The sequence below is a fragment of the Falco biarmicus genome, chromosome 4 (assembly GCF_023638135.1).
Source record: "Falco biarmicus isolate bFalBia1 chromosome 4, bFalBia1.pri, whole genome shotgun sequence".
In the NCBI taxonomy this organism is placed as follows: domain Eukaryota; kingdom Metazoa; phylum Chordata; class Aves; order Falconiformes; family Falconidae; genus Falco; species Falco biarmicus.
Genome location: NC_079291.1, coordinates 23,854,819 through 23,881,933, shown reverse-complemented (window position 1 = coordinate 23,881,933; position 27,115 = coordinate 23,854,819). Strand labels below are relative to the sequence as shown.

The window sequence follows — 27,115 nt, the reverse complement described above, 5'->3', positions numbered from 1 at the left end:
CAGAACGCCGCCCCGCTGGCAGCCAGGCCAGACCCCCCCACACTGGGGTCCCACCCCACACCTGACCAGAAAGCCCGCCGGCGTGGTGCAATGCCCAAGCCTATGGCAATAAGGTAACACGGGGCTTCTTTGTCGCTTTGAGCAATTCAGCCCGTGGCTTTAGGCAGAACATTTACCATCTCCAAAAACATCTACAGCACAGCTGCTCGGCGGGCACAAAGACAGCCATAAAAATAGATGTCACCTTCCAAGCACTGCCTCCACAATGACCTACCTGGAACTCCAGAGGAGCCCGGAGTTGCACAAAGGGCAGGTACTGCCCACCCTGGGTGGGTCAGGGTGCTCACCCATGGGGATGCAGTGTCAGCCTGATCTTAAGAATAGCTTTGGGAAATATTGTTGGTCTTACCCACAGTGTAAAGCCAAGACAATTAATGCACTTCCAGAAACACCACTGCAGAAAATACTGAGGCTGAAGGAATCAGACTCAGACTGGACTATCAGGAAAATCTTTCCACCAGTGAAGTGTATTAATCAGCAGAAATTAGTGAGAGAAATAGTAGAATAGCCCATGTTCTTGAAAGGCTGGAGCAGGGGATGAAATACTTGAGAAATAAATTTGCATTGTAATTACAATGCTTCATTAGACACTTCCATCACTCACTGTAGCAGCCAAAGTCACAAATTCCCCCGTATCCCCCACTGCTGACATCTGCATCATGCTAATTCAAGTTAAATCAAAAGATATCAACGTGAAACACAATTCTGACAAAAATAAACCATAAAGAAAAGGAACAGCTGAACTCCAGCATTATGTATGAACATATCTGTTGGCAAACAGATAAAATTTATGATTTTTGAAAAATCTCTGTCCCGATTGGGGGGTTTTGTGTTTGAAAACACAGGAGATGTTTTTGAAGAGATAAGAGGTCAGGGAAGAAGGAAAAGTGTCATTACATCCAGGTAACTTCACTAATCTTCACCAATCTGATGTGAGGAGGTTCTGTACCATCATGGGTTCAGGCATCGTGCCCAAGAGCTGAGAGTTCCTCATCTCCACAGCCCCCTTCTATGTAAAAAAAAATTTAAAAACTCAGGAATGCCATCATCCACACTGGTTGCTGAGTTTCTCTACTTTGTAGATATACAGACAAAAGAACAGAATTCTCATTTCAGATTTTATCCGCTCTTCTTCCCTGCAGTTTTCTACTCCTGCATAAAGTTTACATGACAGGTCTGCAACTCTCTTGGAAAAGGACAGCTTTGCAGAGCTTGCATTTTTGAAGAAATTCACGGACACACTTCACAGAAAGCTTATTCTGTATCTAGGCCTGCTTCCCCTTATTTCCTGCCTCCCAAACACTTATATGCAAGCTTTTACACTTGCACTGTTCCAAAGCAAGACAACTGTCACGAGAACTCACTGTTTAGATAATGGAGTTTAGTGTAAGTAGGTCTTGACATTAATTGATCAACTAGTCAATCTCTCCATTTCATTTTTAATGTAAAGTTCAAGTAAAGTAATTTTCCTCTCTGGCATTTTGGAAATATTCTGCAATGCAGCCTTTGCATCTGAATTTTTAAAATGTGCATTTTTTGTTCCCTGTTGTTCATTTTAAGTACATTCCACTCCAGACTTTCCAAGCAATTCAGTTAAGCAGTTCATTTAGAAGACTGAGTACTCACAGCCATTTATACAAGAACTCTACTAAAATATACTGTGAAACCTAGAGAAGCCTAGACCAAGGTTTCTTTGTTGTCACTTGGTACAGCTTTTGTGGTTCTCCACTAAGAAAGATGCCAAGAAGAGGAACAGAGAGTATGCATGAGAGAGGGAACAGGCAAAGAGAGAAAGGACGAGACAGGAGGGGGGGACGCAACGAGAGAGAAAGGGAGGGAAGTAAAAGAAAGGAGAAGGGGGAAAAAAAAAAAAAAAGGAGAGCAACCACAGCAGGCAGCAAGCAACGCTACTAGACTGCTTTCATGAGGCTCAAGACTGGCACCTAAACAGCGTGTGATTGTTAGGAGCCAAAACTGGAAGAAAACAGCGCAGAACCACAGGTTACAGACTGAGTTTTTGCCTGAGGAAGAGGCTGTAATTACGTCTGGTCTCAACTGCTAGTATTATGAAATTCTTGTTTACCACAAAGGAAATATTTTTGCCCATGCTGTGCTCTCCATGGCACACAGACATCCAGTGGAGCTGAAAGTTTATCCCAGACTTGGATCAGTGTAACACAACAGACCCTGAAGTTTTACATGGGCATCCTCAGGTAAGATGAATTTCAAATACTCCTCATCACCCAGCATTTTCGTTATGTAGCAACATACTGATCACCATCAGATAAAAAATTCACAGCAACTCTGCCAAAGGCTTTTGAGATACATAACGTTCTGAGAAAAGCAGCTTACACAAAAAACACTCTCCAGATTTAAGTAAAGCCAATACAGACTAAAGCACTCAAGATACCCAACTTGGATTTTGGCAACATTGATAATGCAATTCCTCACCAGCAGAGACTTAATGCTGGCTTGTTACACCTATGCAAGAGACGTTTACGTTATTTCCAAATACCATACTACATCAGGAACATACCTGTTTCCAACATGTAAACCACAACTGTGATAACAGTTCATTCTTTAAAAAGATGGTCACAAGGCTTATATCTTTTATCAAAGAATCAAGAAAATATTGTAAAATTAAACCTGTGTAAATAATCTTCAAGAAAAAGTGTATAGCTATAGTCACATACATACCCAATTAAAAAAAAAAAAATCAAAATTAGCTGACTATTTATAAATATATCTTTATACTTCTACAGAATCTGTTCCCTCCAAAGTCATCCTGATAGTGACTAAATGATACTTACGAGGAAATGCAAGCCTCAGTAAAAATAGTTAGACTTTTAAAATTAAATCATTAATTCCAGATGTTACCTCATGTGGAGTAAAAAAAAGCCAAAAACTGTTTGTACATTATTTCTCTATTTCCAAAACTTCTAACAACCCATGTCATATACTCCAGCCAAGAAAAAATTATAAACATACATGCAAGGCCCCATAAACTTTCCTTATGTCAGAGTCTACTCTGGCTGAATTTTACATGGCCCATAAAAACCCTCTGAGCACAGCAGCAAAATCACATAAAGCAAAGATAGGTTTTGTTCACATCCCATCCGTGGTCATGCAAATAGGTTCTCTTTTCCCAGTCCTCTCTCTAAATGACTTATCCAGCAACACTGCAATTTCCTGGGACTCCCTTTGTGCATTCTTCCACTCTCCAAGGTAGCTTCAAATCCACGGGCTGATATAATGCTCATAGCTATTATTTTAAATACATGGAGGGAGGGGGTAGCAGTGTATTAGCAGAATGGTTATTTCATCACCTTTTACAGGCTAGGGAAATACCCATAAGGGATGTCCAAGAGAAAGCTCAAACAAGGGATAACTGAAAGCAGTCTTCATGAGAAGGCCAAACCCCAGTTAAAAAACGTTTGCAAAACTAAGTCATATACCTTTTTCTATAAGATTGCTCTGAAAATAAATCACATGACTAAAGAAGAAGCAGCACTGCTAGCTGAGGGGAATGCCAGTCCACTCACCCTCTTTCAGCCCTTTCTGTTATGGTTACTCGTGATTACTTCTGTCACCTCTTCACTTCCTCTCCTCCCATCTCTTACACAAAGTCTGCACAGCAAAAGCCCCATGGATTTCTGCACAATTAGAGTTCCCATGAAGAAATGAAAGAATAAAATCCCACCAGGTTACCTGCAGTTCCCCACAACCAGCATTGCTGAAGCATGTACTGATGAGACAGGACTGCCCAGAATACATCAGTTAGTATTACTGACAACAACATACTTCAGAGCTTTTCTCTTCCCTCCTCATACTAAAGAGCATTTTTAACTTTCCTACTCCTCAACCAGTGTTCCACATTTGCTGCCTGCTTCACTTCCAGGAAAATATTTAAGAGTGCCTACCATGCATACAGGCCAAGTAATAGGATATTATCCATCTACCCTCTAAAATGGCTTTCAGAACAAGCTAACCAAAACTTTGTAGTAAAAGCAGCTATGAAAAAAGTCTCACTCATACAAGGACAAAATGAACACACAATGAAGGATCTTCCAGAAATAGCTACACCGTAACACATGAGACTCTCTGCAGCTCTTCCATATAAGAGTAATTTCTTGGAAAACGTACTGTTGCTTCAAAAGCAGCACAGTATTTTAGCCAATGACAATAACTGAACATTATCACAAATATTTAAGTGCATACACAACTACCAACAGTGGATACATACATTTTGCAGAACCCATGCTACATGACAAGAACACAAGACAGTGGCAAAAAAAATGAAAAACACCCAAGGGTTTTTACACAGACTGAAATAAGGCATTTCTGGCTGTTTTGCTCACATTCAGAGATTACTTCTATAGCGACAGACATAGCACAAATATATATATATTTACACACACTCTAAACAAATAGCTAGTTATACTGCTATTGCTATCATTTACTATTACAAAATAACTTCAGAGTGATTGCAAAGACAAGAGAGTATTTGTTAGACACGCCATTTACTCCCGATTCATTCAAGGCACTTCACAGAACGAGAAACAAGCAGCCCAAGCTAAAGAAGAGAGATCTGACTTCAGCCCCTGCAGCCGGAGCTGGCGATACCTCTCCCAGCAGTCTGCTCCTGACTTGTGGCTCAAGTGAGGGCACACAGAGATGTCGGTGAGAAAAAAATGTCTCATGGAACCAGCTGAGTAAAGTTCATGTCAAGAGGAAAAATAAAACCTATGAGGTACAAAACTGCCTTACTGCATGAGCTTAAGGGGCAAAGAATAATAGAAAATGACAGAAAACAGAGTATTTTCCCCCCCTTATTTAAAACATTTGGTGCTATAAACTCAAGCAGTAGAAGCCTTTGTAGTTTCTTATGACAAAAGAAAGCAGGGGTCTTCATTGTTTTAATAAGATACTCTGCCTAGGTACTAGGGTTTCAAAGCTGTATGTTTCTCTAAAAACTAAAAAGGCAGTTTCTGTCCCAGTGACATACAGGACTTACATAGATCTAAAGACAGAGGCCAGTTATGTGCAAAGCACCTACACTCAAGGTTTACTCAGTGCAACAACAGCCAATTGTGGAAAATACAGCTCAAAACCACAAGGTATGCACAACGTCCATCTCAACCACCCAAGCTCTCATCACTGCATCAAAGGTAGGCACTATTCCAACAGAGCAAGTCAGTCCTGCTCCTCCCATGTCCTGCTCCGTCCATGCCCCTGCTGTACCAGCGATGCTGGAAGGTCCATCCCTGACCCATCCTCTTAAAATCTGGTAATGCACCTGTTTTCCACTAGTTTTGTCAAACTGCTTTGAACACTGTTGGTACTGTCTACCCCCAACTTTCTGTGGCAGCAAGTTCCAAAAGGTCATACTCCCCATTGTTTCAAGTACCTTAATTTGTTCATTTTAAAGTAAATTCCCATCAGCTGTGACACTTTGTTAAAGTGTCTGCACTGTGGGACTGCATGACTAGTTCTGCCTAGTTCAACCTATCCACCATCTTTATGTTTTTGTAAAACCTTTATCATATTCCCCTTACAGTTTCCATTCCCCAGGATGAAGAGTCCCAGACTTTTCAGTCTCTTCCCAAAAAGCAGCTGTTCCATCCCCTGGACCATTCTGGTCATCCCTTTCCAGACATGCTCTCCTTCTACCATATGCTGAGACCTGATACATAATGCTTCAAAGTTTCAAGTTAACAATTAAAAAGAAAAGATCTCGGGTGTCTAGATCTAGATTTCAAGGTATAGCTGCTCCCAGTTCCAGCTGCCAGAAAAAACACATCTGTCATGAGCTGTAAGCAAACTTGTACTGGCTCTCACACACAAAGCTTTTCACCTTAGCTCTCTCACTTACAGCTCTGAACTAAAAAGTTGAAAGCCAGACAGACACAAGGCAGTGCAAGATGCGACGGAGAAGTAGCAACACACTTAGCCTGCCACAAGGCTCTGGAACAGGGGTCTGCAGCCTCAGTCACCCTACCAAGGGTAGGATGGGAGCCGTGACATAACAGCAACTTCCTTGCACTCTAACAAGAGACAGGATCTATGCCTCATGTGCTGGTCTTTCATACCACCTAACATTTACATTTGTCATTTGTGGACGGTTCACCTTGGAGGAGGTCCATCATCTAGATCATCAACTGCATGTGCCCTTTTGCAAGTTTTAAATTCTTGAGACAAAGTGGTATCAGCCACAGGATACAGATGTCATAATAAAAGAGTAAAGTGTTTGCAAAAGACTCATCAACAGGTAAATCTCTCTCCCCACTTTAAAGTTTGAGGCTGGCTACCTCAAACAATATACAGGAACTCTTTCATACCTGCTGTTTTCCCAGACAGTTTCAAGTTCTTCCCCTTATGATCTGGCTGAGATTTCAGTCCATAAAAAAAACAGGTCCAGGTCTGTCTAGAGGTGGGTAACACCTGCTGTAGAAAAACAGCACCCAAGTGGGTCTGAATGCACACTCATTAGCATCCCAACACTCCTTCCAGCAGGATGCAGGCAGAGCAGCACGCCTGCTGCAGCAAGGTGAGGTGGCTGCCTTTCTCTGGCCAAATCCTTACTGCTCTCCTTCATCCAAACCCCCCTAGGAATCCATTCCCTGCAGAGAGCAATGGTTCATCCCCTCTCCTCCCAGCAGCAACACACAGAGGAGCCTGCAGTCCACTCCTCACCCATAATGTAAAATAGCAGCAGCTCTCATACTTTTCCATTTCATCAGTTCTCTGCATTTCTGTCTCAACACTTCATTTCTCCACTGCACATGAATCTGCATTGGTGGAAAAGCAATTAGGAGACAGCTGGAAAGTCCACTAAGACAATCGTTACTCCAGACACTGGAAAACTTGTCGTCCTCATCTCGCTGGAAGACGGGCACTTTGTTCTGTGTGGGAAAACACTGTACAAAGGAAATGCCTGAAAGCAGCAAAGGACTATGTGCATCATGAAAGCTCAATGTTTGTCAATGGCTTTTTTCTTTTTTTGTTAAATGAACTGGCCTTCACATCTCTGAGGCTACAACGCTGCTTTTATTACATGAAGACTGGAACTCCCACATATTCAGAGCCAGGCATCTGAAGACTAGAATTCACGTCTTTAAATAACAGGGGGGAATAGGCTATTTCTGAATATACCTGGTTATCCTCAGTTCACAGAAAAAAAAAAAGTTGAAGGGCATAACAAAAGTAAAAATTCAGAGAGATCAGTTGTCTACCCCTGAAATACCAACAGTTAAATTTTACCATTTTTTTAAATCATCTTCACCTAGAACCTCTAATCAAACCTCTTCCCACTGCAGATGAATTCTTGCAGATATACAGAAACATCAAGCAAAGTACATGCTTCTGTGCATATTTCCTCCCACTGTCTGGATAGTCCCTAATGAGCCTGTTTACAAAAGCAGGAGATGCACAAAGGACTGCAGTGATGTACAACCAAAGCCTCCTATGACATGATGCACTTAGTTGAAAGGCCAAATACCAAAAAGCTACCAAAAGCCATGTATTGTAGTAAACAATTTCTGGCATGAAAAGAAAGAACTATATGAAAAAAAAAAAGACCAGGAAAGTTACAAAAATCTGCAAAGCAAGTGGAGAAAGGGAGAGAAGAAGCAAAAGAAGAGGTCAGACCCAGATCAGATCAAATACGGACAGCAGCAGGTGTTTGCCAGAACACTGATCAGGAAAAACAGCTGAGGGATGAAAGCGTACATCAGTAGATCAGTCACTGAGAAATGGAAGAAATATTAATAATATTAACACAGTGAATAATTTCAGTAAATTCATACAGGCTAATTTTGCTACACAGCATGAGCTTTCCCTCTTACCCTCACAATCCTGCTTGAGGCAGGCATGCTACACTAATACATACTCAATTTGGCATTTTTAAGTCCATGCAGGTACTCTGTTGTCACTACCTTCCAAATACACCTTTTTTTCCCTGGCCCATCCTCCAGAGAGAGCCAGCATCCAGGCTAGAAATACACAGAAGTAAGCTGCTAGTTGCACACTTCTCATACACCTGTGTTTAGCAGCTGCTCTACTAAGGAGGCACACACACTGAAAGTGCATCTGTCAGGGAAGTTACCAGTCATCAGTCAGGCTCTGCCTTCTGCAACATCACTACGTTCCATCTTCAAGTAGTAGAAACTAACATGCTTTCCAAGTCTGCGTGGAAGTCTCATTAAAGGCAATGCAGCAGGATGGAAAACTGGCAAACTCAGTCCTGTTCCCTCCCTTCCACACACACATCCTTACTTAACCACTCCACTTCAACCCTATCAGCATGGCTCTTGCAACCTACTGACACAGTATAACGACCACATGAAGCCTACCTGGCCATTGTGCTTTGAAAGGCTAGAGTTACACTAAGCAGGGAACACACTGAAGACCAGCACCTGTGGCTCGAACATCCTCCCTCAATTCCTATGCTCCCCACCCCAAAGTCTGTACTTCAATGTATTCCCCTTGGCCAGAAGCAATGGGATTACAAATGCTCCTGGTTCAGTATGCAAACAGCTCTAGTTAACCATGCAATCCCATACAGATGACTATCTGCACAAATGATAGCAACTGGTATAGAATGCAGCACTCTCTTGTGTCCTTAACTATTTCCTCATTTTATAAAGTTATCTTACTTCATGTAGTTCAAACTGTTCCAAACAGTAATCTAAAACAATATCTTTTGTGTAACATCTTAAAATAGGCACAGGTTTTGCACTTCATTAAACCTCAGGATCCAAAATCTTTTGCTTACAAAATTTTGTATTTGATGATTTAAGAAGCGAGGGAGAACCCAATATGGAACATAAAGATCTTCATTGTGCACTTTTGGGTAGCTCTTCATTTCTTTCATAACATCTAGTTTCACTTTTTTGCTGCTATTTTACTGAAGCTTTACCATTTTTTTCTGTCAAGTTATAATCAAATATTTTCAGAAACAGAAGCAAAGTAATACTACACAGACTTCTACAAAAGTTTTTATAGGATAATATAAGTGCCACTCCAAAATTCAGAAATGTTTATTCAACAACCCTGCTCCACAATGTAATTTCATTACTTTTCGGACAGCAGACAACTTGTGGTTAACCATTTATTTCATATTTTCCTGGTGTTCCTTTGTGGTCTTGTCAGGCGAGACTACGGAAACACAAGCTGATGAAAAACACTATCTCCAACCGTTGATTTTGCATACCTTCTATATATTTTCCTCAGATATTACAAGATTAGTTCTACTGACTGTTCTCTCAAAGTCTTTATTGTGTGGTAACAGCATACTAAATCATAAAATCTCAGTCATATTCCCTTATTGCTACTAACCACAGATGATATTGTACAGAGTCCATGCTCACCTAAGCCCTAACAGGCAAATCTGAGGAAACTCTGAGAGTTCAAAGGCTAGTACTAGGTAGGTTTTTATTTTTACTGAAGAACGTGAACCACAGACACAAACAAAAAGCAATAAAAAAAACACTCCAAGCAACAGTACCAAAACTTCCTGGTTAAAACTGTAATTCATATGACAATAACATTTTTATGATGCACAAGAATTTAAAAAAACATTAAGGAAGAAACAAGGTTAGCCTGATGGCAACAGATAGATCGCTCACTGCTGCAAACAGAAAAATAAGGCTCCTCTTCTGATCTTTGCACTGCCTCCAGCTCTAACCATCTTTCCCATCTCTGGTACCCAGATCAGAACCATGTAAACCAGGCTCCGGCAGACAGGCCTACCATAAGACGCAGTCACACTTTTCCACAGAGAAAGAGAAAGTGCTTGCCATGTCAGATTCAAACTTTGCCTTTATTTGAGAGAGGAACTCACAGTAAATGTATTAATTATATAGCATTCAGTTCTGATGTTCAGCCTGCACCTCTGAGAATAAGAAAAATCCAACAGCAAAGCATGCCATGTTACAGTAAAAGAATGAGTCTACAGCAAGCTAATAATCATAATTATACCTACTTCTGCTGAACTGCAGATTTTTATTCCTACAAAATTTTGAATTAAGTTACCCTTACCTCCACCTTATTATTGTAACCATTTTCAAAGTCACTTCAGCTACAGCCTGGAGATAGGAAAATACCCTTGCCTGCCTGTCCGAATGGTCTCCACCTTTCTGATGAGCTATTCCCATTCAAACATTAACCTCTAGAAGGAATATGAGAAAATAGGCAGCCTGACAAATGACATCAATTCCGGTCACTGACTCGTACAGGCTGCTGCTAACGGGGAGCCCTGTGTGCTCCCACTCAGCCAGGAAAGGATTTGCTGCTACCAGCCTGAGGCTTGGAGCTACAATTCCTCTCCTCTGTCATGTGGATGAACCAGGATAATACGAAATGGCTTAAGCACAAGGATCACATTCAGCTGCAAGATCTAAAGCACTTGTGGAAATGGAAATCAAACACAATAGACATTTATAAAGTTATTATACAGTGCCTGCTCTGTAGCTGATTAACTTGCTCACTCACCCAAGGACGAATAGTTGAACTATTACATTGAGAAAAACAATTACATAAAATGCAACTATTACTCAACTCAACCGACCTGCTCGTTCCTTGTAGCTCAAAATACCTAGTTATTTCCCTGGCACTAAAATCATGATCTCTTATCACAGTGAGTTAAGAAAAACTCACTAAAACGTATGTTGACCTTTACTTTCATGCCCCTTTTTAAATGCCCAAAGAATCCACCCGAAACCCTAAATTCTTCCTTTGAACGATCAAGAAGCTCCGCAAACCCTTACTCTTCCTATCAAATACTCTCCAATCTTGTCAGTATCACTTCATCAGGGTTCTTCCTTTTCCATTCCCATTTGTTGCACCAAGGGTACTCTCATATTAGCACACTGAGAAAGAACTCTGCTCTCTCCCCATTCCCTCAGAACAATGCCAGTTGCCTTTAAGGTCTTCACAATTTTTTCTCCCTTGTAGCTTAGGTTTCTTTTCTTGCACTTTCAGAGGACATAATTCATTATCACAAGTTACTGCTCCCTCTGCCCCAACGAAAAAAAGAAAACATTCCTAGAACAAAATCTTCAAATAAAGCAGATTTCTGGATCACAGCAATTTAAAAAAGTGACAGTCCCATGGTACACTTGCAAAAACCTAAAATAATTTCACGGGAATCTACAACAAAATAGAAGTGAAACTAGACAACACTCATTTGAAAGGCTTATCCTGTTTCTGACATCCAATCATTCCAGCATGTCCTTCATTATTACAGCACACATCATGTAGCCTAGAAATATTGCTACTGAAATCAAAGAAAACTTCTGAAGTATCTTCACTACCTGGACATGATTGATTGCAGGTCTGCTGACAAAGCAGGTCTGTTGACAAGGCAGGTCTGTTGGCTGGTATTTTTATGAATGTTGTGAGGAGAAAACATAAATACTCTTTTTTCAAGACTTGAGGTGAATCTCTGAATGTTTATTAATGCAGAAGGGATAATCTTTCAGAAGAAAGCTACCAAGTCTCAGTCTAACCAAAAATATTAGTCAGTAGGTATTCACCACTCAGCAGATTTCACTCAAAACGCCTGGACGGTCAGTTTTTTACTCTTTCAGGATCTCTGAGCTGGCAAAGCAGGCTTCTTTACAAGCAGCAAGTCATTTGGCAAAACCAAGCAACTAGGAGAGTAAACAGTGATACCACAGCACCAGGCAAATACAACGTGCAAGCATCCAGTTAGTGATTCAAGAATTGTATGGTGGCTTTTTAATATTGTATGATTTTCTCCATATAGTGCAGTTCAGGGCAGGAAAATCTGTACAATTTTCAGTCTGCTTTTGTTGTTCAACCTGACAGTATATATCAGTGTAGCCCTTTCTCTCTCCTTTACAGCAAATGTATAATTTCCAAATGAGAACCTGTTTTCCCACAAACACATAAAACCTTACTGATCAAACCACAGTCAGAACATAACACCGTTCTCCCAGGCAAGAGAGTACACACGAGAAAGGGAACAAGAGAAAGAGAGAACTGCCTCTTGCTAACATTCTTTCAGCAAAAATTTATAATCCCTTAATTTTGCCATTCAAACAAACCTGATGCCTCCAGCCATAAAAAGCCTAGTGTCTGTATGCTTGTTTTATTTGTTAATTTTCATTACACACAAGGCTTTAAGGCAATAAAATTGTTTACAGGCTGCAACCCTCAGCAGCAGAGAAACCACAAGGAATTCACAGATGTGATTATCTTCTTCCAAGTTAAAATCATTATTTCAGAAACATCAGCATATAAAATGGGTTGAATTGCTGAGGAATGAACATACCTTGGTTTGTCCACCAGCCAACTCTCCAGACGAACTGTTGTCAGCCTGGTTTAAACAAAGGGTTGCTTTAATTAGTGAAATATTACTAACTGACAGGGCAAATTCCAAAAATACTTCACTACAATTAGAAACCTTTTCCTCCCCCATTAAAACAATTTTTAAATAGCATTTAACCCCTATGTGGCCACATGGGTGTGCTATAAGTATACCCATTTCTCCTCTGTACATCAAACAATGGTTAAATAAGCAATAAACTTTTTTCCCAAAGCATCTGAAAAATCTTCCCAATATTATTACCAGAGGATCAAGACAACATTTCATTTCAGTCCTGCTTCAGATCCCACTGGGACTGAATCTCTTCCAGTCTAGCTCTGCATTGAGCTTAACTGGGGGAGAGGGGCGAGGCATAAAGGAAAGCAAACAAGTGTTCAAACCAATTTTCAGTTCAGGTTATATTCAATTCACAGCTTATTACTATACCGACTGTAGTTGTCATCTTCCCCTTGCTGCAATTAATTTTCCATCTTTTCACTTTCTAGAAATGGTTCATTTATTCTTTCACCACCTTGAGCAACCCAACAGGCCACAGTTCAGCATGTGCCCATGAGAGTCCAACCCATCCCCACACAGCCACCAGCACATAGTGTTTACACATGGTAGGGACTTTAACAGTGGAAATCAAAATTTACTGCTGACAGAACAGGTAGTAAGACATCAATACCAGTGCAGATCTTTTTAGACAAAGAAATATCATTTTGCAAGTAAATAAAGGGTAGAGCTTAGTATTTTTTTTTCTTAGAACAAGTGAATAAAATCCTTTAAAGTTAAGCCAAACCAAACTCTAGGTTTTAGTAACCTGAACTACTGTAGTCTATACACTAAAGCACAACAAATGAATCTTTTCCATGCAAAACATGCGCATATACACAAGATATTAATTGTGTAATACACGTACAACAACACACAGATGCCCTTTTTGTTCTCACTGCTTGCATGTGCAGACAGATGCCTTCAGACTAAATAAAATGTCTTGTCATATGACATTTTGCAGAAAATTTAAGACATTTTTGTTACTCTGCCTCTTTGGAGGATGGCTGTGTTTTTAACTGTCTCTCTGTAACTGAATGTAGTCACAGAGGCATCCTCCATGACAAGGTGAGGACTGCTTACAGACTTCTTGGTTTATGTGAGGTATTCCCCAAACATAAGGCTCCCTGAACCAAGATTAAGATTTGATTTGTGCAACTCTGTGTTCCAGAGACCCCAGGAAAGGCGATTCTGCAAGTTCACATAAGTGAAAAATTCTTGCAGAATCAGACCACCTGGAATTTACTCTTACACTTAGAGGTGTCCAACTCATGCCATTATTTAAGCAGCCATGACTTCAAGCATTACAGTCAACACGAGCTTGTGAAGCTTAAAACTTACAGCAGTGCTTACTTACATCATGACCTATGCTATGACTTCACTGTTGACTGATCTATCTAAATCTAGAAGCAAATACTTCCACAGAAACAGCAACATGCAATCATCCTTCAAGGATCTCCAAAGATCCTCAACTACTAAGTCCCAAAATCTAACACAGTTCTCAAAGTCATTTTTGCAGCTATTACATAGTTAATTTTCTTTTCTTCCACTCACTGAACTTGCTTTAGTCATCAGCTTCCTTTATTCAAGAGCCATTTGTTAAGAAAGCAATTCAATCATTAGGAACCACTTAATACTCCTGTAAAACAGTGGGATTTGTGGATTATTTTTTTTTTAACACTACCGTATCACCTATGAAGGTCAAATGCAAGACCTCTCAGACATTTAAAAAAAACAACACACCAAACATGCTTTACTTGGTTTACTCAAATTTAGCCTCAATTACACAAACTCCTGCCAGCACAGGCCCAGCCACCAGCAGGTCACTAAAAGTCACCCTGACTTTAGGGGGATTAAATCACCCTCAGAGTTGCTTTGAAAAAGGCTTCTGTGAGGTAGGTGAGAAGAGCCCTTGTACTCTTTCATAAGGACCCCAAAGCAGCCAGAGTGAGCCACCAACTACAAAAGCAGAGAGATAAGGGAATAGTGTTGCATGTAATCAAAACCGAGGAATGACTGCAATTATTCATCCTGGAATGTGGCCAGACCCCTTGGTCAATCACACATGAACAAAATTCTGTGAGACATTAAAATAATCAGACAGAACTGCAACACTCCAAGCCAAAGCAAGCCCCTAAAAATCTTTAAATGTATGTATAAGCAACACAGGAGAAAATGCCACTAAATAAATACTATAAACTAATGCCAGGACTCTGTCTGTTACGTGCTGCTATTTTCTATCTTTAAAAAAAAATAAAAGCTTCACTTGTGGCATGATATACCCTCACAGAGATGAAAAATTCCAAACAACACTTGCACATACTCAAACCTTTCCAAAGTGTCTTCTGGGGTGGGGGAAGAGGTAGGAGATCAAATCTCTCTGTAACCTGACCAGTGCTACTTTACCTGCAGGATAAGCACCCAGGCAGAATTCTGAGAAAATCCATTGGGAAGAAAATCCTGATACTTTTGGAAAATCTTGAATTAAAAGAGCAACTTGAGAGAAGGCAGGGCAATAAGAGTTCAACAGAACACAAGTTTAACAATCTTTAAAGAAGTCTGATTAAGAAACAGCATAATATTTGATATTGCCAAACCCTTGCCTGCTTTCAGGTCACAAATTTATGCAATTGTTCCTACTGGTATTTAAGATATCTGAAGTTGTAATAAACAAGAAAACCTGATGATATTGTGACCGTGTTTAACTATTGTGGATTATCGATGAAGAAAAGTTTCCTAAACTCACTGAGGCTTCTATACAGTCCACATCCTACAGACAACCACCCTGTTATACCCTGAGGCACAGAAGAGGCTGACAGCGCTACTGAGCAATTTTACTTCCCTCATCCTGCAGAAGATGTGGTGTTCTGGAGGCAAACACAGATGGATTAGCAGTGAATTCTTCAAGACTCATACCTTAAATAGGAGTCGCGTAGCCCTGCTTCCCATCTACATTTTTCTTGCATTCCCTCTATCTAGTCTGGAACTCCAGCTCAGCAGACAGAGAAATGTCTTCCTGCAGGCAAGAATGAACAATCTCTCCCCAATTACAGAGCCATGTGTGGGCTATGAGCAATTTTCCAAACATAAAAGGAAGGAGGGAATTTGCTATCCATATATTAACAAGCTAAAACAAGCCAACCTGCAGATGGAAAGGATCAAAGTGTCTGTTTGAGTCACCTCAAAATTAATCCCCTCCAGGAATGTTCACCACCTTCCCCCCCGCCCCCCAAGCCCCAACACACACACACACACTACGTCCCCCCAGTCCCTCCCAGAGTAAAAAGTCAAGCTCAAAGAATGCAATCTCTTTTAGATTAATATGATACTCCCCGTAATACACACACCCTCCTTGTCTCTTTGAAAGACTGTTCTTCCCCCTCAATACCCAGACATGCACATGCATTAGCTGAGAGACAATTCTATCCCCATTGTCTATCAAATGTGATACTATGCTTCATCAGAAAGATTCCCTACAGGTCCAGGTTGGAAATGGCACCTGCACCACACAGGGATAGGACTGTCCTTTCCCAACGCTAAAAAGAGCAAAAGTAATATTAATTATCTGTAATACAGATTCTTTGAAGCAAATTTGCTTTGTAAACAGGAAAAAGTGAACGTGAGAAGCTAAAGATATTAGGAAAAGCAAATATATGCATTATGACAGGTAGTTCTTCCACTGTGTTCAGGATATTATTCACATTTAGTCTGCCACCGCTCAACTGTATTTTACACAATACCTTAGATATCAAAAGGTTATCTGGGATGTCAAACTCATCTACATCTTTCACTTAGGCAAGCTGAAAACTATCATGATTTGGAAAGGGCCTGGGGGGTTGAGGGGGGGGGAATATCCTTTTTCTGTTAAACTATGGATAAAAAAAGCTACATTCTTCCCATGAAAGCCTGAAGAAGCTCAGTGTTAGTATAAAAGGCCCAGTTTTGTTCCTACAGAAGCAGCAAAATTCCCATTTTTTGCAAAAAGTGTTAGAAACAGGAAACCTAGCAGCTGATGGGGCTGGTAAAAGCTACAGCAGTAACATTAATAGAGCCAGTTCTCACCACATCTGAACACTGGCCAGAGTAAGGAGGCAATGCTGCTGGGAGTTCACAAGCAAATCTATCCTGCTATCACCCACGTTACCACATACAGAATGATGTGGCTCACCAACAAGCACCATCAGTTGCTGCAACAACTCATGAAACACCACAAGTTGTACCAGGCAGCGTTAATAGGAAGTGATGGACTGGGAACAGGGGCTTTACTTCCAAATCCCACCTGCTAAATCCATCCTTGCGCTTTGAAGTCCTCTCATTTCATTACTGCTCACAAGTTTGCCACTGACACCTTTGTGCAGAGGCTATACACAAAATTAGATAAAATGGAGCTAAGACACAAACCATTCCAGCTACCATCCCGCCATTTGGATCTTGGTGATGACAAAAGCTCCCTGTCTCACCCACAGAGCTCTGGGGAAACGTGGGCAAATGGCTTCAGTTTTCCATGCAGCTAAGCACCATCTCTAAAAGGGAGATACCAGTTTTTATAAGGCTGGGATGGCACACGGCTAAGTAACTTTGAGAAGGAACATAAACTGTCCAGATGCCACAGTAACGTATAATACAACATAAGGAAAGGAAGGCAAATATAGTTGTGCATGAACATACTTGAAATGTCAGCAGTAATCCAGTTTCGCTACACTTATAAAAGAAAGATAGCAATAAAGGAGGTACTCAGAGGACTGGTTTCTAAAACTATGGCACATATTTGGAAGCACTGTTGTGTATATGAACACCAGAATTAATAGAAGAAAAGGTCTAGGGGTTTTGTTCATTTGGTGTTTTGGGGTCTTGGGAGTTTTTTTGGTGAGCTATTATCTTTCTCTTTCCCCTTTAGAAAGTCATTTGGTTAGGTAACAAATTTGTATATAACTACTCATCATTAGTCAGTAATCTTGTTGTGACAACATGGGTAACTAATAGAATAAAGCACACCTTAAAAAAAAATTATTCAACTACAAATAATGAAGAGAAATACAAAAGGCATCTATACCAAGAGGTGAAGTATAGACTGTACAGCCAAATAATGTGTTATTCTTCAGAGTATCCTGCTTAAGTCTGTATGTGTGAAGTTCATCTGTCATTGCCCCTCTCCCCTTTTATTCATTGCACATACATCACCCTAAAAACTAAAGCTTGATTTCTAGCGAGAGACAACCAGAAGAGCCAAAACACAACCAAGAAACACTCTTTTTACTCCTGAAGTACAGAACAGTCTGGGTTAAATGGCACATAACTCAAGTCTTCCAATTCTTAATCTCCATCAACAACACAAAGGCATGTCACATGTAGTAGACTCTGTGGCCCCAAAGTGATCAACCGCTGCATTTTACAGGAACTCTACATTCAAACATATGCAGGTTGAAAATACCAACCCAGAAATGCTCTCTCCTGTCTTCTCTAGGCCTTTTCATACTGCCTTTCAGCAGGATTATTTTAATTTTTCTTCTGCTTTCCCACTGACCACCTCTCTCTTGAATACAGTTTTTTTTTGTTGAACGTGGCTCAGCAATCATTACGATACTCTAGGAAACTCTGTGCCTCTAGGCAACATGCCTAAATCTGCAAAATCCTCAGCTTGTATTCTTGTAACATAAGAACATCAGTTGAATTCATGCTTTTCCCAATCATTCGATTTCTTCATTAACTAATGGATTCACCTACATCTGAAATACTTCATTATATCAGTCATATCGCACTTAAGTTGTGCTCAACCTTCATGTACACTTTTCTTTTAAGACATGCGGGAGAACTTCAGTTCTGAAATAAAGTCAGAGTTAGCTGAAATTCCCAAATCTATTAGCACATACAGCAGATTTCATGGCCATGGTAAACATATAAAAAGTGCTGCCCAATCTGGTGTCATTAAGAAATAAACGAGGCAAGCTCACTACTCTTCTGAGAGCTGTCAAAAGATAGTTAATGACTCATAGGAAAACCTTGACTTGCTCTACACACATGCTTCATTTCCCTCACCACTTCAAGTACAACAAAGTGAGAAATTCTGCGGTGCTTGAACACTCCTACTCTATTTTTGAAGTGTTTTTCCCTTTCAGCTCTACAGGTCTTCAGAGCACTTAATCATTAGGGAACAACTACAGATAACTGTAACAGCACCTGCATGGGTAAGCCTAAGCAAGAGAACCGAACCACCCAAAAACGTTAATACAGGCAATGTTCCCTCTACAAGCAAACCTGTAGAAGCATTCATTTCCTTGAAAGACTCAAAGGCAAAAGAAATTGTTCTAGGATGCCCAGGAAAGGAAAGACATGCACGATACTCTGAATAAAAGCTGAAAGCAAAGGAATACGACTCAAAGCTCAGAAGGACCACAGAGAAAGAGAAAATTATTTTCTCACTGGCAAGGGTCTGATTCTCAAGAGCTACAAGGCCCTCCAAAGCTCTCATTTCTTCCTAAACCCCAAGCTTTAAAGGCAGTACGAGGGCTTGCTGCCTGTGAAGAGCTTGCCCACCCCTGCCAGCTGCACTGCCCAGCTCCCCACGCAGTCCACTGCAACAGCACCCGCACTGGAGCAACAACAGGCATTGCTGTGCAGGGGGCACCTGAGAACCTGAGGTTGTTTTGCAAGAGGTGGGAACAATTATCGCCTCCTCAATGGCAAACAATGGATCCCAGTGAGGCTCAGCATCAAACTGTCTCACTGCATATCATTTTACATTTCAAGCTACCTTACTGATGACAATATCAGCATGAGTCAGTGACATGGGGAACAAATATGTAAAGTCTGCTTTGCTTGAATTTCAGTCCTGTGCTCCAAGAATTAGTTACCACATTCTTTAAATACAAAATAAAACCCAATCAAAAAAATCTGTTAAAAGGCAGAAAAGCCATTACTTGTTTCGTATCAGCTCAGCATAACCATGTTTTCTATCAAGCAGAATAATTATGTTTTCATAAAAATCTCACACCTGCAGAGAACACATTTTCACTTAAAAGCACACAGATAAGGCACTAGCCAGCTCAACTGGGTGTTCATATAAAGTACTAATTGTTAAACTAGGGATGACAAGGTGCCTTCCCCTCCTCAAATGAGCACAAGCCATTAAAAAACAGTTCTCAGAGATGCTTCTGATTATTTATCAGTTCCTTCTGGCAACACATTTCTTTAACCACATGAACACTGACTATGCTGATACTGTTATCTTAAACTAGACTATGAATCAAGTTCCAGTCCTGGTTTTCCCCAGAAGTACTGTTCTGTACTTGCAGAGTTGAGATGTCACAATTGAACACAGCCACTCTTTCTCCAATTAGTTCCCAAATTTTCTTTCTTGGAGCAGCACACCGTCTCCTGCAGGCCATAATCAAAGCTGGGGTGCCTTACAACCTAGTGCCTTTTCAGGAAAGGTCAGCTTGCTGACACGCTTTATACCCCTAAAGTACAAAAAGAATGGCTATTACCTCTTCAGGACAGAACAAGCATCGGCATTTCAAAATAAAACTTAAGAGTAACGACACACAGACACACAGGAAACAGTCAAAGTATTTCAGTTACATAGAAACAAAAACTCAAAACTGCATTTCTAAAAATTACCATTTTCTCTTCACACAGCAGTGAGCAGGTATTTGACAAAAGAATACTCAGAACAAAAGCCAAAATATTTTGGCATTCTGCCCTTGTGCTTCCTGGGGGATGGAGTTCTAGCTGGCTTCTGGCGTAATTCCCCTAGAGATTAGTATCTTTAGCAAGAACTACAAATCCCAAAACTTCAGTTCCAACGATAAACTCACTGTGCTTTCACAACTTGGAGAGAAGTCCAGCACTTACCAAGAAAAAAAAATAAATTAAAAAAATCACAAATGAAGCATAGCCCACGAAGCAGCACAGAAGTAAAAGCAAAATACTAGATTGAAACCACAAAAATTTTAGAGCCTCAAACAGCAAGAACTCTATGGAAGAAGGCTGTTTCCAGCAAGAATTAAACCTATTTCTTCCCCTGCCCTATCATCAAGCATCATGAAACACATACATGATTTAATATAGACAAACAATTCTTAACATAAGATTAAAGCCTACACACAGAATCACAGAATGGTCAGGGCTGGAAGGGACCTCTGGAGACCATCTAGTCCAACCCCAAGTATGCTTTTGTACAGCAGACAGACAAAGAAGTGGCAGGATAGCTCCAAAATACTTCCAAGTAACCACGGTATATAAAACAGAAAGAAATAAGACAAGTAAAGGAATATTGGCATCCATAAAAATACTGAAAATAAAAAGCTCTCCAGATAACGCCGAACAGCTGGAGTCAGGCTACAGCAAGGCCGCTGCTGCATTATCTGCTGAACTGGAACACTTGCAAGGTTACAAAAAGCAGAAAACATGGAAGTCTTTTTGAAAACGACTATAAAATCATTGCCAGTCACTTCTTTCCAGAGTCATAACTTATAAAGTGGAAGAGCCTTGCCAGTATTTACTTGTCACATTTTACTTACAGATTGAAGATGCACTTCTAAAGCAGGTGTATTACTGATATTTGAAAAATACAATTTTGCTTTCAACAAACCATAATCAAAGAGCAAGAGCAGCTAAGATACAAAAGCAGTTTCTTAGATGCTTATAAACACACAAAATGCTCAAGAAAATCCAGTATTTGAACCAGGAGAAAGCAGAGAGGAATTTTAACAAGACTAATAACAGTCTCAGTGTTTTGACTGAAACCTACTAATCTAAAAATTTATTACTTAAAATCCAGTCTACTACTAAAAATCTACATCCTCCCCCTGATTTTGATCTTAAACACCCTAATCTATTGAAACCATCACTGGAAATGCCAGGCTTCCCAGAAGCGGCAGTAATAAGTCATAAATTGTGCTTGAATTCTCATCTTCCAAATCAAGTCCATCTCAGCTGAAAATAATTGTGAAGGCTGAGAGTTGCTGGTAACTGCAATAATAAGTGAATGACTGCAAAAAACATAGCACACCTCAGGAAAGGCTTATTTTTAATTAGTGAGATATCTTGTGTTCATAAGGAAGTGTTTTCACAAGTTTTTCAAACACAAATTAAAGTGATTACATACTAAAATCAGCAGCAATGAATTTAACCATAGACCTAGCCAGGTTCCAGGCTCTCACTTCTTGACCACAGCAACAGGCTGTGTGTTTATGAACTAAAAATCAGATAACAACTCCTTCATCAAAACCAAAGGGAACAGGCTGTTACCGAAATCCAGGCAGCTAAAGTTTCTTCACACATATAATTAAAAAAGGTAAATTACCATAACCTGGCAGAAGTACAATGTCAACAATTCGTAAGAAATTACATTTGGATTGCAAACACTACAGAAAGGCTCAGATACACCAGGTAAACAAAACCTAACACATATGTTCAGGAAATCACATGGTCCCAGATGTACAAGAACACAATACCCACAAAGATGTTCTTTGCTCTCGTAGTTAGAATTTCCAGGACACCAATTGCTAGGAAAGCATCCTGTAACAAGCTGCTGCATCCTGTAACAAACCGCTATCACCTATTAATCCTTAAAGCCGGACAAAATGAAAGCTTGGATGCATGCAAGTTGTGTTTTCATGACTAAATCCTTTACAATTTGGGGAGAACTCATAGAAGGCTGTGGAACACAGATCACATCTTCCTCTTCACTAGCCCCAGGAAGGGCAGAAAACAAGGACATCCACGACATGGCACAGAGCCTGGCCCTGCTAGAGCTAGGCATTACAAGCCACTCCACCTCCAAAAGAAACCTCTAATGGAATAATCCATTAGCTTGTGGTTGGTATCCAAGAGCCAGGAACACTGGAGCCACAGCTGGCTATGGCACCTCTCAAGTCTCTCCCAGTACAGCAGTTCCACTCCACATTATAGCACGGAAGCAGGGAGCCTGCACACACAGCATACGGAGAGGGAAGACCACAGGACCTCTGAGCCAGGACCCACCCCTGTGATGTGGAAGGCTCAGCTTCAAGACCCTGCTCTCCTTTGTTTCCATACTGCAGGTGAGGGCCCCCCAAACGGTGCTACAGCATCTGACTTGTTCCTGACTCTGTGAATACTGGATTATTTACTACGATGGTCTAGTCTCAGATCCCAAAGCCAATCTTTCCCCCCTCCCTCCTTCCCAGTGGGATGCCCTCAGTTCCTCCAACTACCAACTTTTCTGCCCAATAGCAACAAGTCATCTCTGCTGGCCACTACAAACCCAGCCACTGTCCTGAATCAGGAGAACTTACCGCGAGCCAGCACAGAGGACTGAGCTACCAACACTGCAGCGGCCAGAGGACAGGAAGAAGAGGAGGCAGCCACTCCGCAAGGACAAGAAGCAACAGCAGCAACCTGACACTGACCAGCAGGCTGTAAGGAGGTGCAGAACGTAGCACACAGCTGTCTGGCCCTTCTCATCCCCTCCAGAGAAAAAGTGGCAAGCCAGATGGAAGTGTCCCCTGGGCGACTTTCAGCTGCACCCACCTGCTGAATTACTAAAACGGAGATACAGAAACCTGAGGGGCAGGGAGGGGAAAGCCTCAAAATACATTAATTGGGATGAATACGGGTGATTAGGACATAAAAGTGTCCTAAGTTAGCAATCAAAAAGACTTGCAAAAACTGAAGTTCTTGTCTGAGGTATTTTCATGCTGAAAGACAGAAGGTGCAACGTGCTTTATTGTTTTACTGGTGCAAAGAAACACTGCTAGAGAAAGTATTTTTGCAGAGACCCTCATAGCCAACAAGACAATATTATGCAAATGTAAATAGCCCTCATCACAATACACACTAGTGGCTTCTTTTTTCACCTTACCCTCTCAAGTAAGTTTTGGTAGTACTGGCGCAGAAAAGTGGCTAGTATAGAAAGACCTATGGAAGTCAACCCATTTTACTTCAACTAAGACAACAGCTGTAAATACACTTTTATTGACCAGCGGGAATATGCTTACAAAGCATATTGGTTTTGATGTCTCCAAAATATGAGAAATGGTAGGCAAGGGACAAGAGGGCAGGATGGTATGCTGAAAGTTTTACATATGGTCTACTGATTTTTTTTCAACACCAGGAAGAAATACAAATGCACTTCCACTGCAAGATTCTACAGTTTACCCAAATAAAATTATCTCCTTCAAGGAAAAAAAAAATACAGCATTTTAATTGGAAGTAAAAACATATGTCTGCAGGTTAAGGTCATCATCACTCACTTTTTCACTCTGTCCACAAGCACACAGCAGTGGGAAGCAGGGGAAAATGACCTCAACTCCACATTTTTTTATTCGTTTCTGTGGTTAAGACTTAAAAGATATCCCCACCACCTTTGTCTTTCAGTAAATCAACATCAGCCTTAAGATTAAGCAAAAAAGCTAAGCTCTGGAAGTGCCTCCAGAACATGTAAACCTAATAGACTGCTCTCCAAACACAACCATTCTCTTTCTCATTCCCCAAAATCACAATTAAGTACATTCCTAAATGGATTAACATCCTCTTTCTGCCATCCCCAAAGCTAAGAGAGTGTCTATGTAGCTTAAGGAACTACAAAGACATAACAGCATCTTCCCTTCCTCTGTCTCCAAGGCTGCTGAATTTCCTCAGATCTTTCCCAGTGGCATGTACTGGAAGCAGGCTGCACCAACACACCTGTCCACTAGATTACTGCAAATCAATCTGTCACTTTATGCCTCAAGCAATTCATTATCTCAATTCTGTTATCACACAGGTCTGTACCCGCAGGGTAATTAGATAGTAGCGTGGGCAAGGGGGGGGGGGGGGGGGGGGGGGAGTGGAGAAAAGAAAAGAAAAAAAAAACCAAAACAAAACAGATGAACATTTAGTCCCTGTGAGGCAAGGCAGTGTTAATTTCCTATCACTGGCAGATCACTACAACAGACCCTGCAGGCTATGGAAATTCTGCCTTAATATATCAAGCACAGCACAGCTATACCCCCCTCCTGAACTTTAATAAGTCCTGAGTGTACAAGTCCAGTTATATTCTTAAATTATACAAAAAAAAATTAGCAACTTTAAAAGCACAGTTATACTGTGAAATATATGAATACAGGAGACTACCAAATCCAGTGGGGGGTGGGAAAGGGAGAGGGGGCGCTTACACGCACAACGTACGTTACCGTTATCGTCACAGACTCTCCCACACTGCCATAAAGATAGTTTAAATGTAAGAAAACCCCCTCCCTCGTTTATCAGCTGTAGCTTATTATGTTAATTCTGCCATTCCAAGCACAGGGCTAAAGGATTAATTTTAAAAGCCAAAACAAGTACAACGAAGTAGGTTCCTGTCAGAGGGCCAGGGGTGCACCAAGAAGCAGGGCAGCAGCCTGCTCTCTCCCCAGGTGTGAAACACCAGCTTCCAGGCTGGTTTTCTGAAACTCAGTTTTCATTCATCATCAAATGGCAGGCTGTACTTTGGAGACATTGGCCTGGCAAAACCTTAATAGCTTTGACATTTCCAGGATGCTTGCTTCCCCCTACCTTATCCTCTACCCCTCATGAAAATAATTTGCTGCTGAACACCTGCAAATACTTACATGCAAATCCCTGTTACAGACCACTGTGTAAGAAACAAGCATGGACCAAAGTGACTTTCAGAGAGGCTGTACCTGGCTCGCTCCCCTTCCAGCCACAAAGATACTAAGGCCTGGAGAAGGGGGGTGGGGGGAGGGAAGACACCAAACCCAAAAACTAAACCAAACCACAACCCAAAATAACCCGAAGCCTCCCCCAAAAAATACCCCACACCAACCAAAAACAAGGCTGAACCACTAATTGCCCCCCATCTCTCCTATCACACACATCCTCCTCCATGACTGGCATCTCCCTCAAGAGGGATTTTGCATGAGAAGGTTCTTCAGCAGCAGCTCAGGTGTGCAGTTGATACAGAGACTCTGGTTCTGATTTGGCACCTTCTGGTTACCTTCAGCCCTGCATTCAAGCCCCCTGTATGGCAGGCAGAGGAGCTCAAGTTAACTTGACCTGCAAAGGTGGCTCTTTTCTAGGCTTCACTTCTGTGCTGCTGGTCAGTCTGAGCCCACCAATCCACCGTAGGGATGAAAAAGCCTGACATTTCTGAGCAGTAAACAACAGGAATTGCTCCACTGTGTTATTTCACTCCAGCAATACATTTCCATTCTTAAACTGTCAAGGTGAGGTAAACTAGTACCTTACTTAACGACTGGATAAACACTTCCACTACTGTGATCTTCCCAACTTTACTCAATGACTCAGCGGTCCGAATTAGTAATCAGACTACCCGTGCAATATTTTAGCTTGCACTTAAAGGGCAAAAGTGTGGCAAAGCCGTTACCTAGAGTCATACATAGCATTTTTCACACAATGACCAATGCTAATGTACAAGCTGTGTCAATACCTCTGGTTTTTCTCCACCCAAATAAATAAAGCTGTACACTTTTGACAAGATTTATGAAGCTGATGGATAAGACACATTCAGCACTCATTACTACATCAGGAACTGTACATTCTCAACAGGTACTCAGTAAGGATGGAGAGATTGTTCCAGCATGCAAATGAGTTAACAATTTGATTCTTAACTGGCAGCCAGAAAAACACAACTAGAAATTCTCACTATGAATAAAACAGGATTCTAAGCCCTAAAATTAAATGCCTAACCAACCATCATGATTCTTGTAGTATGCTTAGCGACTTCTGCATTAATTTCCCTGTATTGTAAATGTTTGACCACATTTGGTTTTCCTTCATTACACCTGTTCTGCAATTTTAGCACTGCTTGCTGTTTCGGTTACCACCTCTGTTTTTGTTAAAAGAGTATGTTTAGCAGACACACAGGTAATTACACTAATAATGCTTTACTCAAATAACCCTCACTGATCTCTCCAAAATACCACCTCGTTCTCTGTCGTTGTAGTCATTTCCAGAGAAGGAAAGTTGGACACAAGAGAGATGAAGAAACTCTCCATCGGTTTTGTCAGACACAAAAGAAATTGCTGTAGTCTGCCAAACTTCTGCACCACTCCACCACCATCTCAGTGGTGCCACATCTTCTGCCAGCCACAGAGCTGACAGTCAAGAGAGAGATAAACCTGAGGGATGGACTCACATGCCACTGCAAGCAGCACAGCCAGAGAAAGAGCCCACAATAGGGATTATTATTTTTTTTTCCTATGTTCCAGCTATAAATATTTTCTGCATGACCAGGAAACAAGAGCAGACCAAAGAAGGTAATGCCAATGGTAACGATATCCCAAAATACCACAGCTGCTCAGTAAAACAAAGTGTGAACTGCAAAAGGGTAATTTGGATTAAATCAGAGATTGCAAGGAACACTTGATTAAACCACTCTAGGCCCGCTGCCTTCTCTAAATAATCGTTCCCTGTGGCACACACACATCTATGCTAAAATGAAATGGGATTGTTTTCATTTAACTCATGGAAAACTCTGGGAAATGCAGCACTGATTCATGAGCACCTGTACTTCCAACAAATTAAACAACTAATTAAGCTTCCCAATAAACAGTCAAAGTATCAACTTATTTAGAACAAACCAAAAAAAACCCCTTTTGACTATATAGGATAAGAACCCCGCTGCTTCCAATACTTCAGAGGTTCCATTTCACAGCTTCAAAGTCATCAAGAACTTCATTAGTTTTAGCA

At 40.9% G+C, this 27,115-nt stretch overlaps 1 protein-coding gene across 10 annotated transcripts in view; it reads right to left on the bottom strand.

The window, feature by feature from the left end:
• The window catches only part of TNS3 (tensin 3), a 281,293-nt gene that overhangs the window by 169,957 nt on the left and 84,221 nt on the right, over nt 1-27,115 (bottom strand). For 7 of the 10 annotated variants that reach the window (XM_056338690.1, XM_056338693.1, XM_056338703.1 and 4 more), the window contains exon 2: nt 12,356-12,400. The exons of 1 other annotated variant lie outside the window; for it this stretch is intronic. In XM_056338690.1, coding sequence (XP_056194665.1) covers nt 12,356-12,400 — 45 coding nt within the window. Of the gene's footprint in view, nt 1-10,098; nt 10,202-12,355; nt 12,401-15,358; nt 15,407-27,115 lie in introns of those variants that run through there. 2 more of the 10 variants (XM_056338694.1, XM_056338698.1) reach the window with 2 other exon arrangements.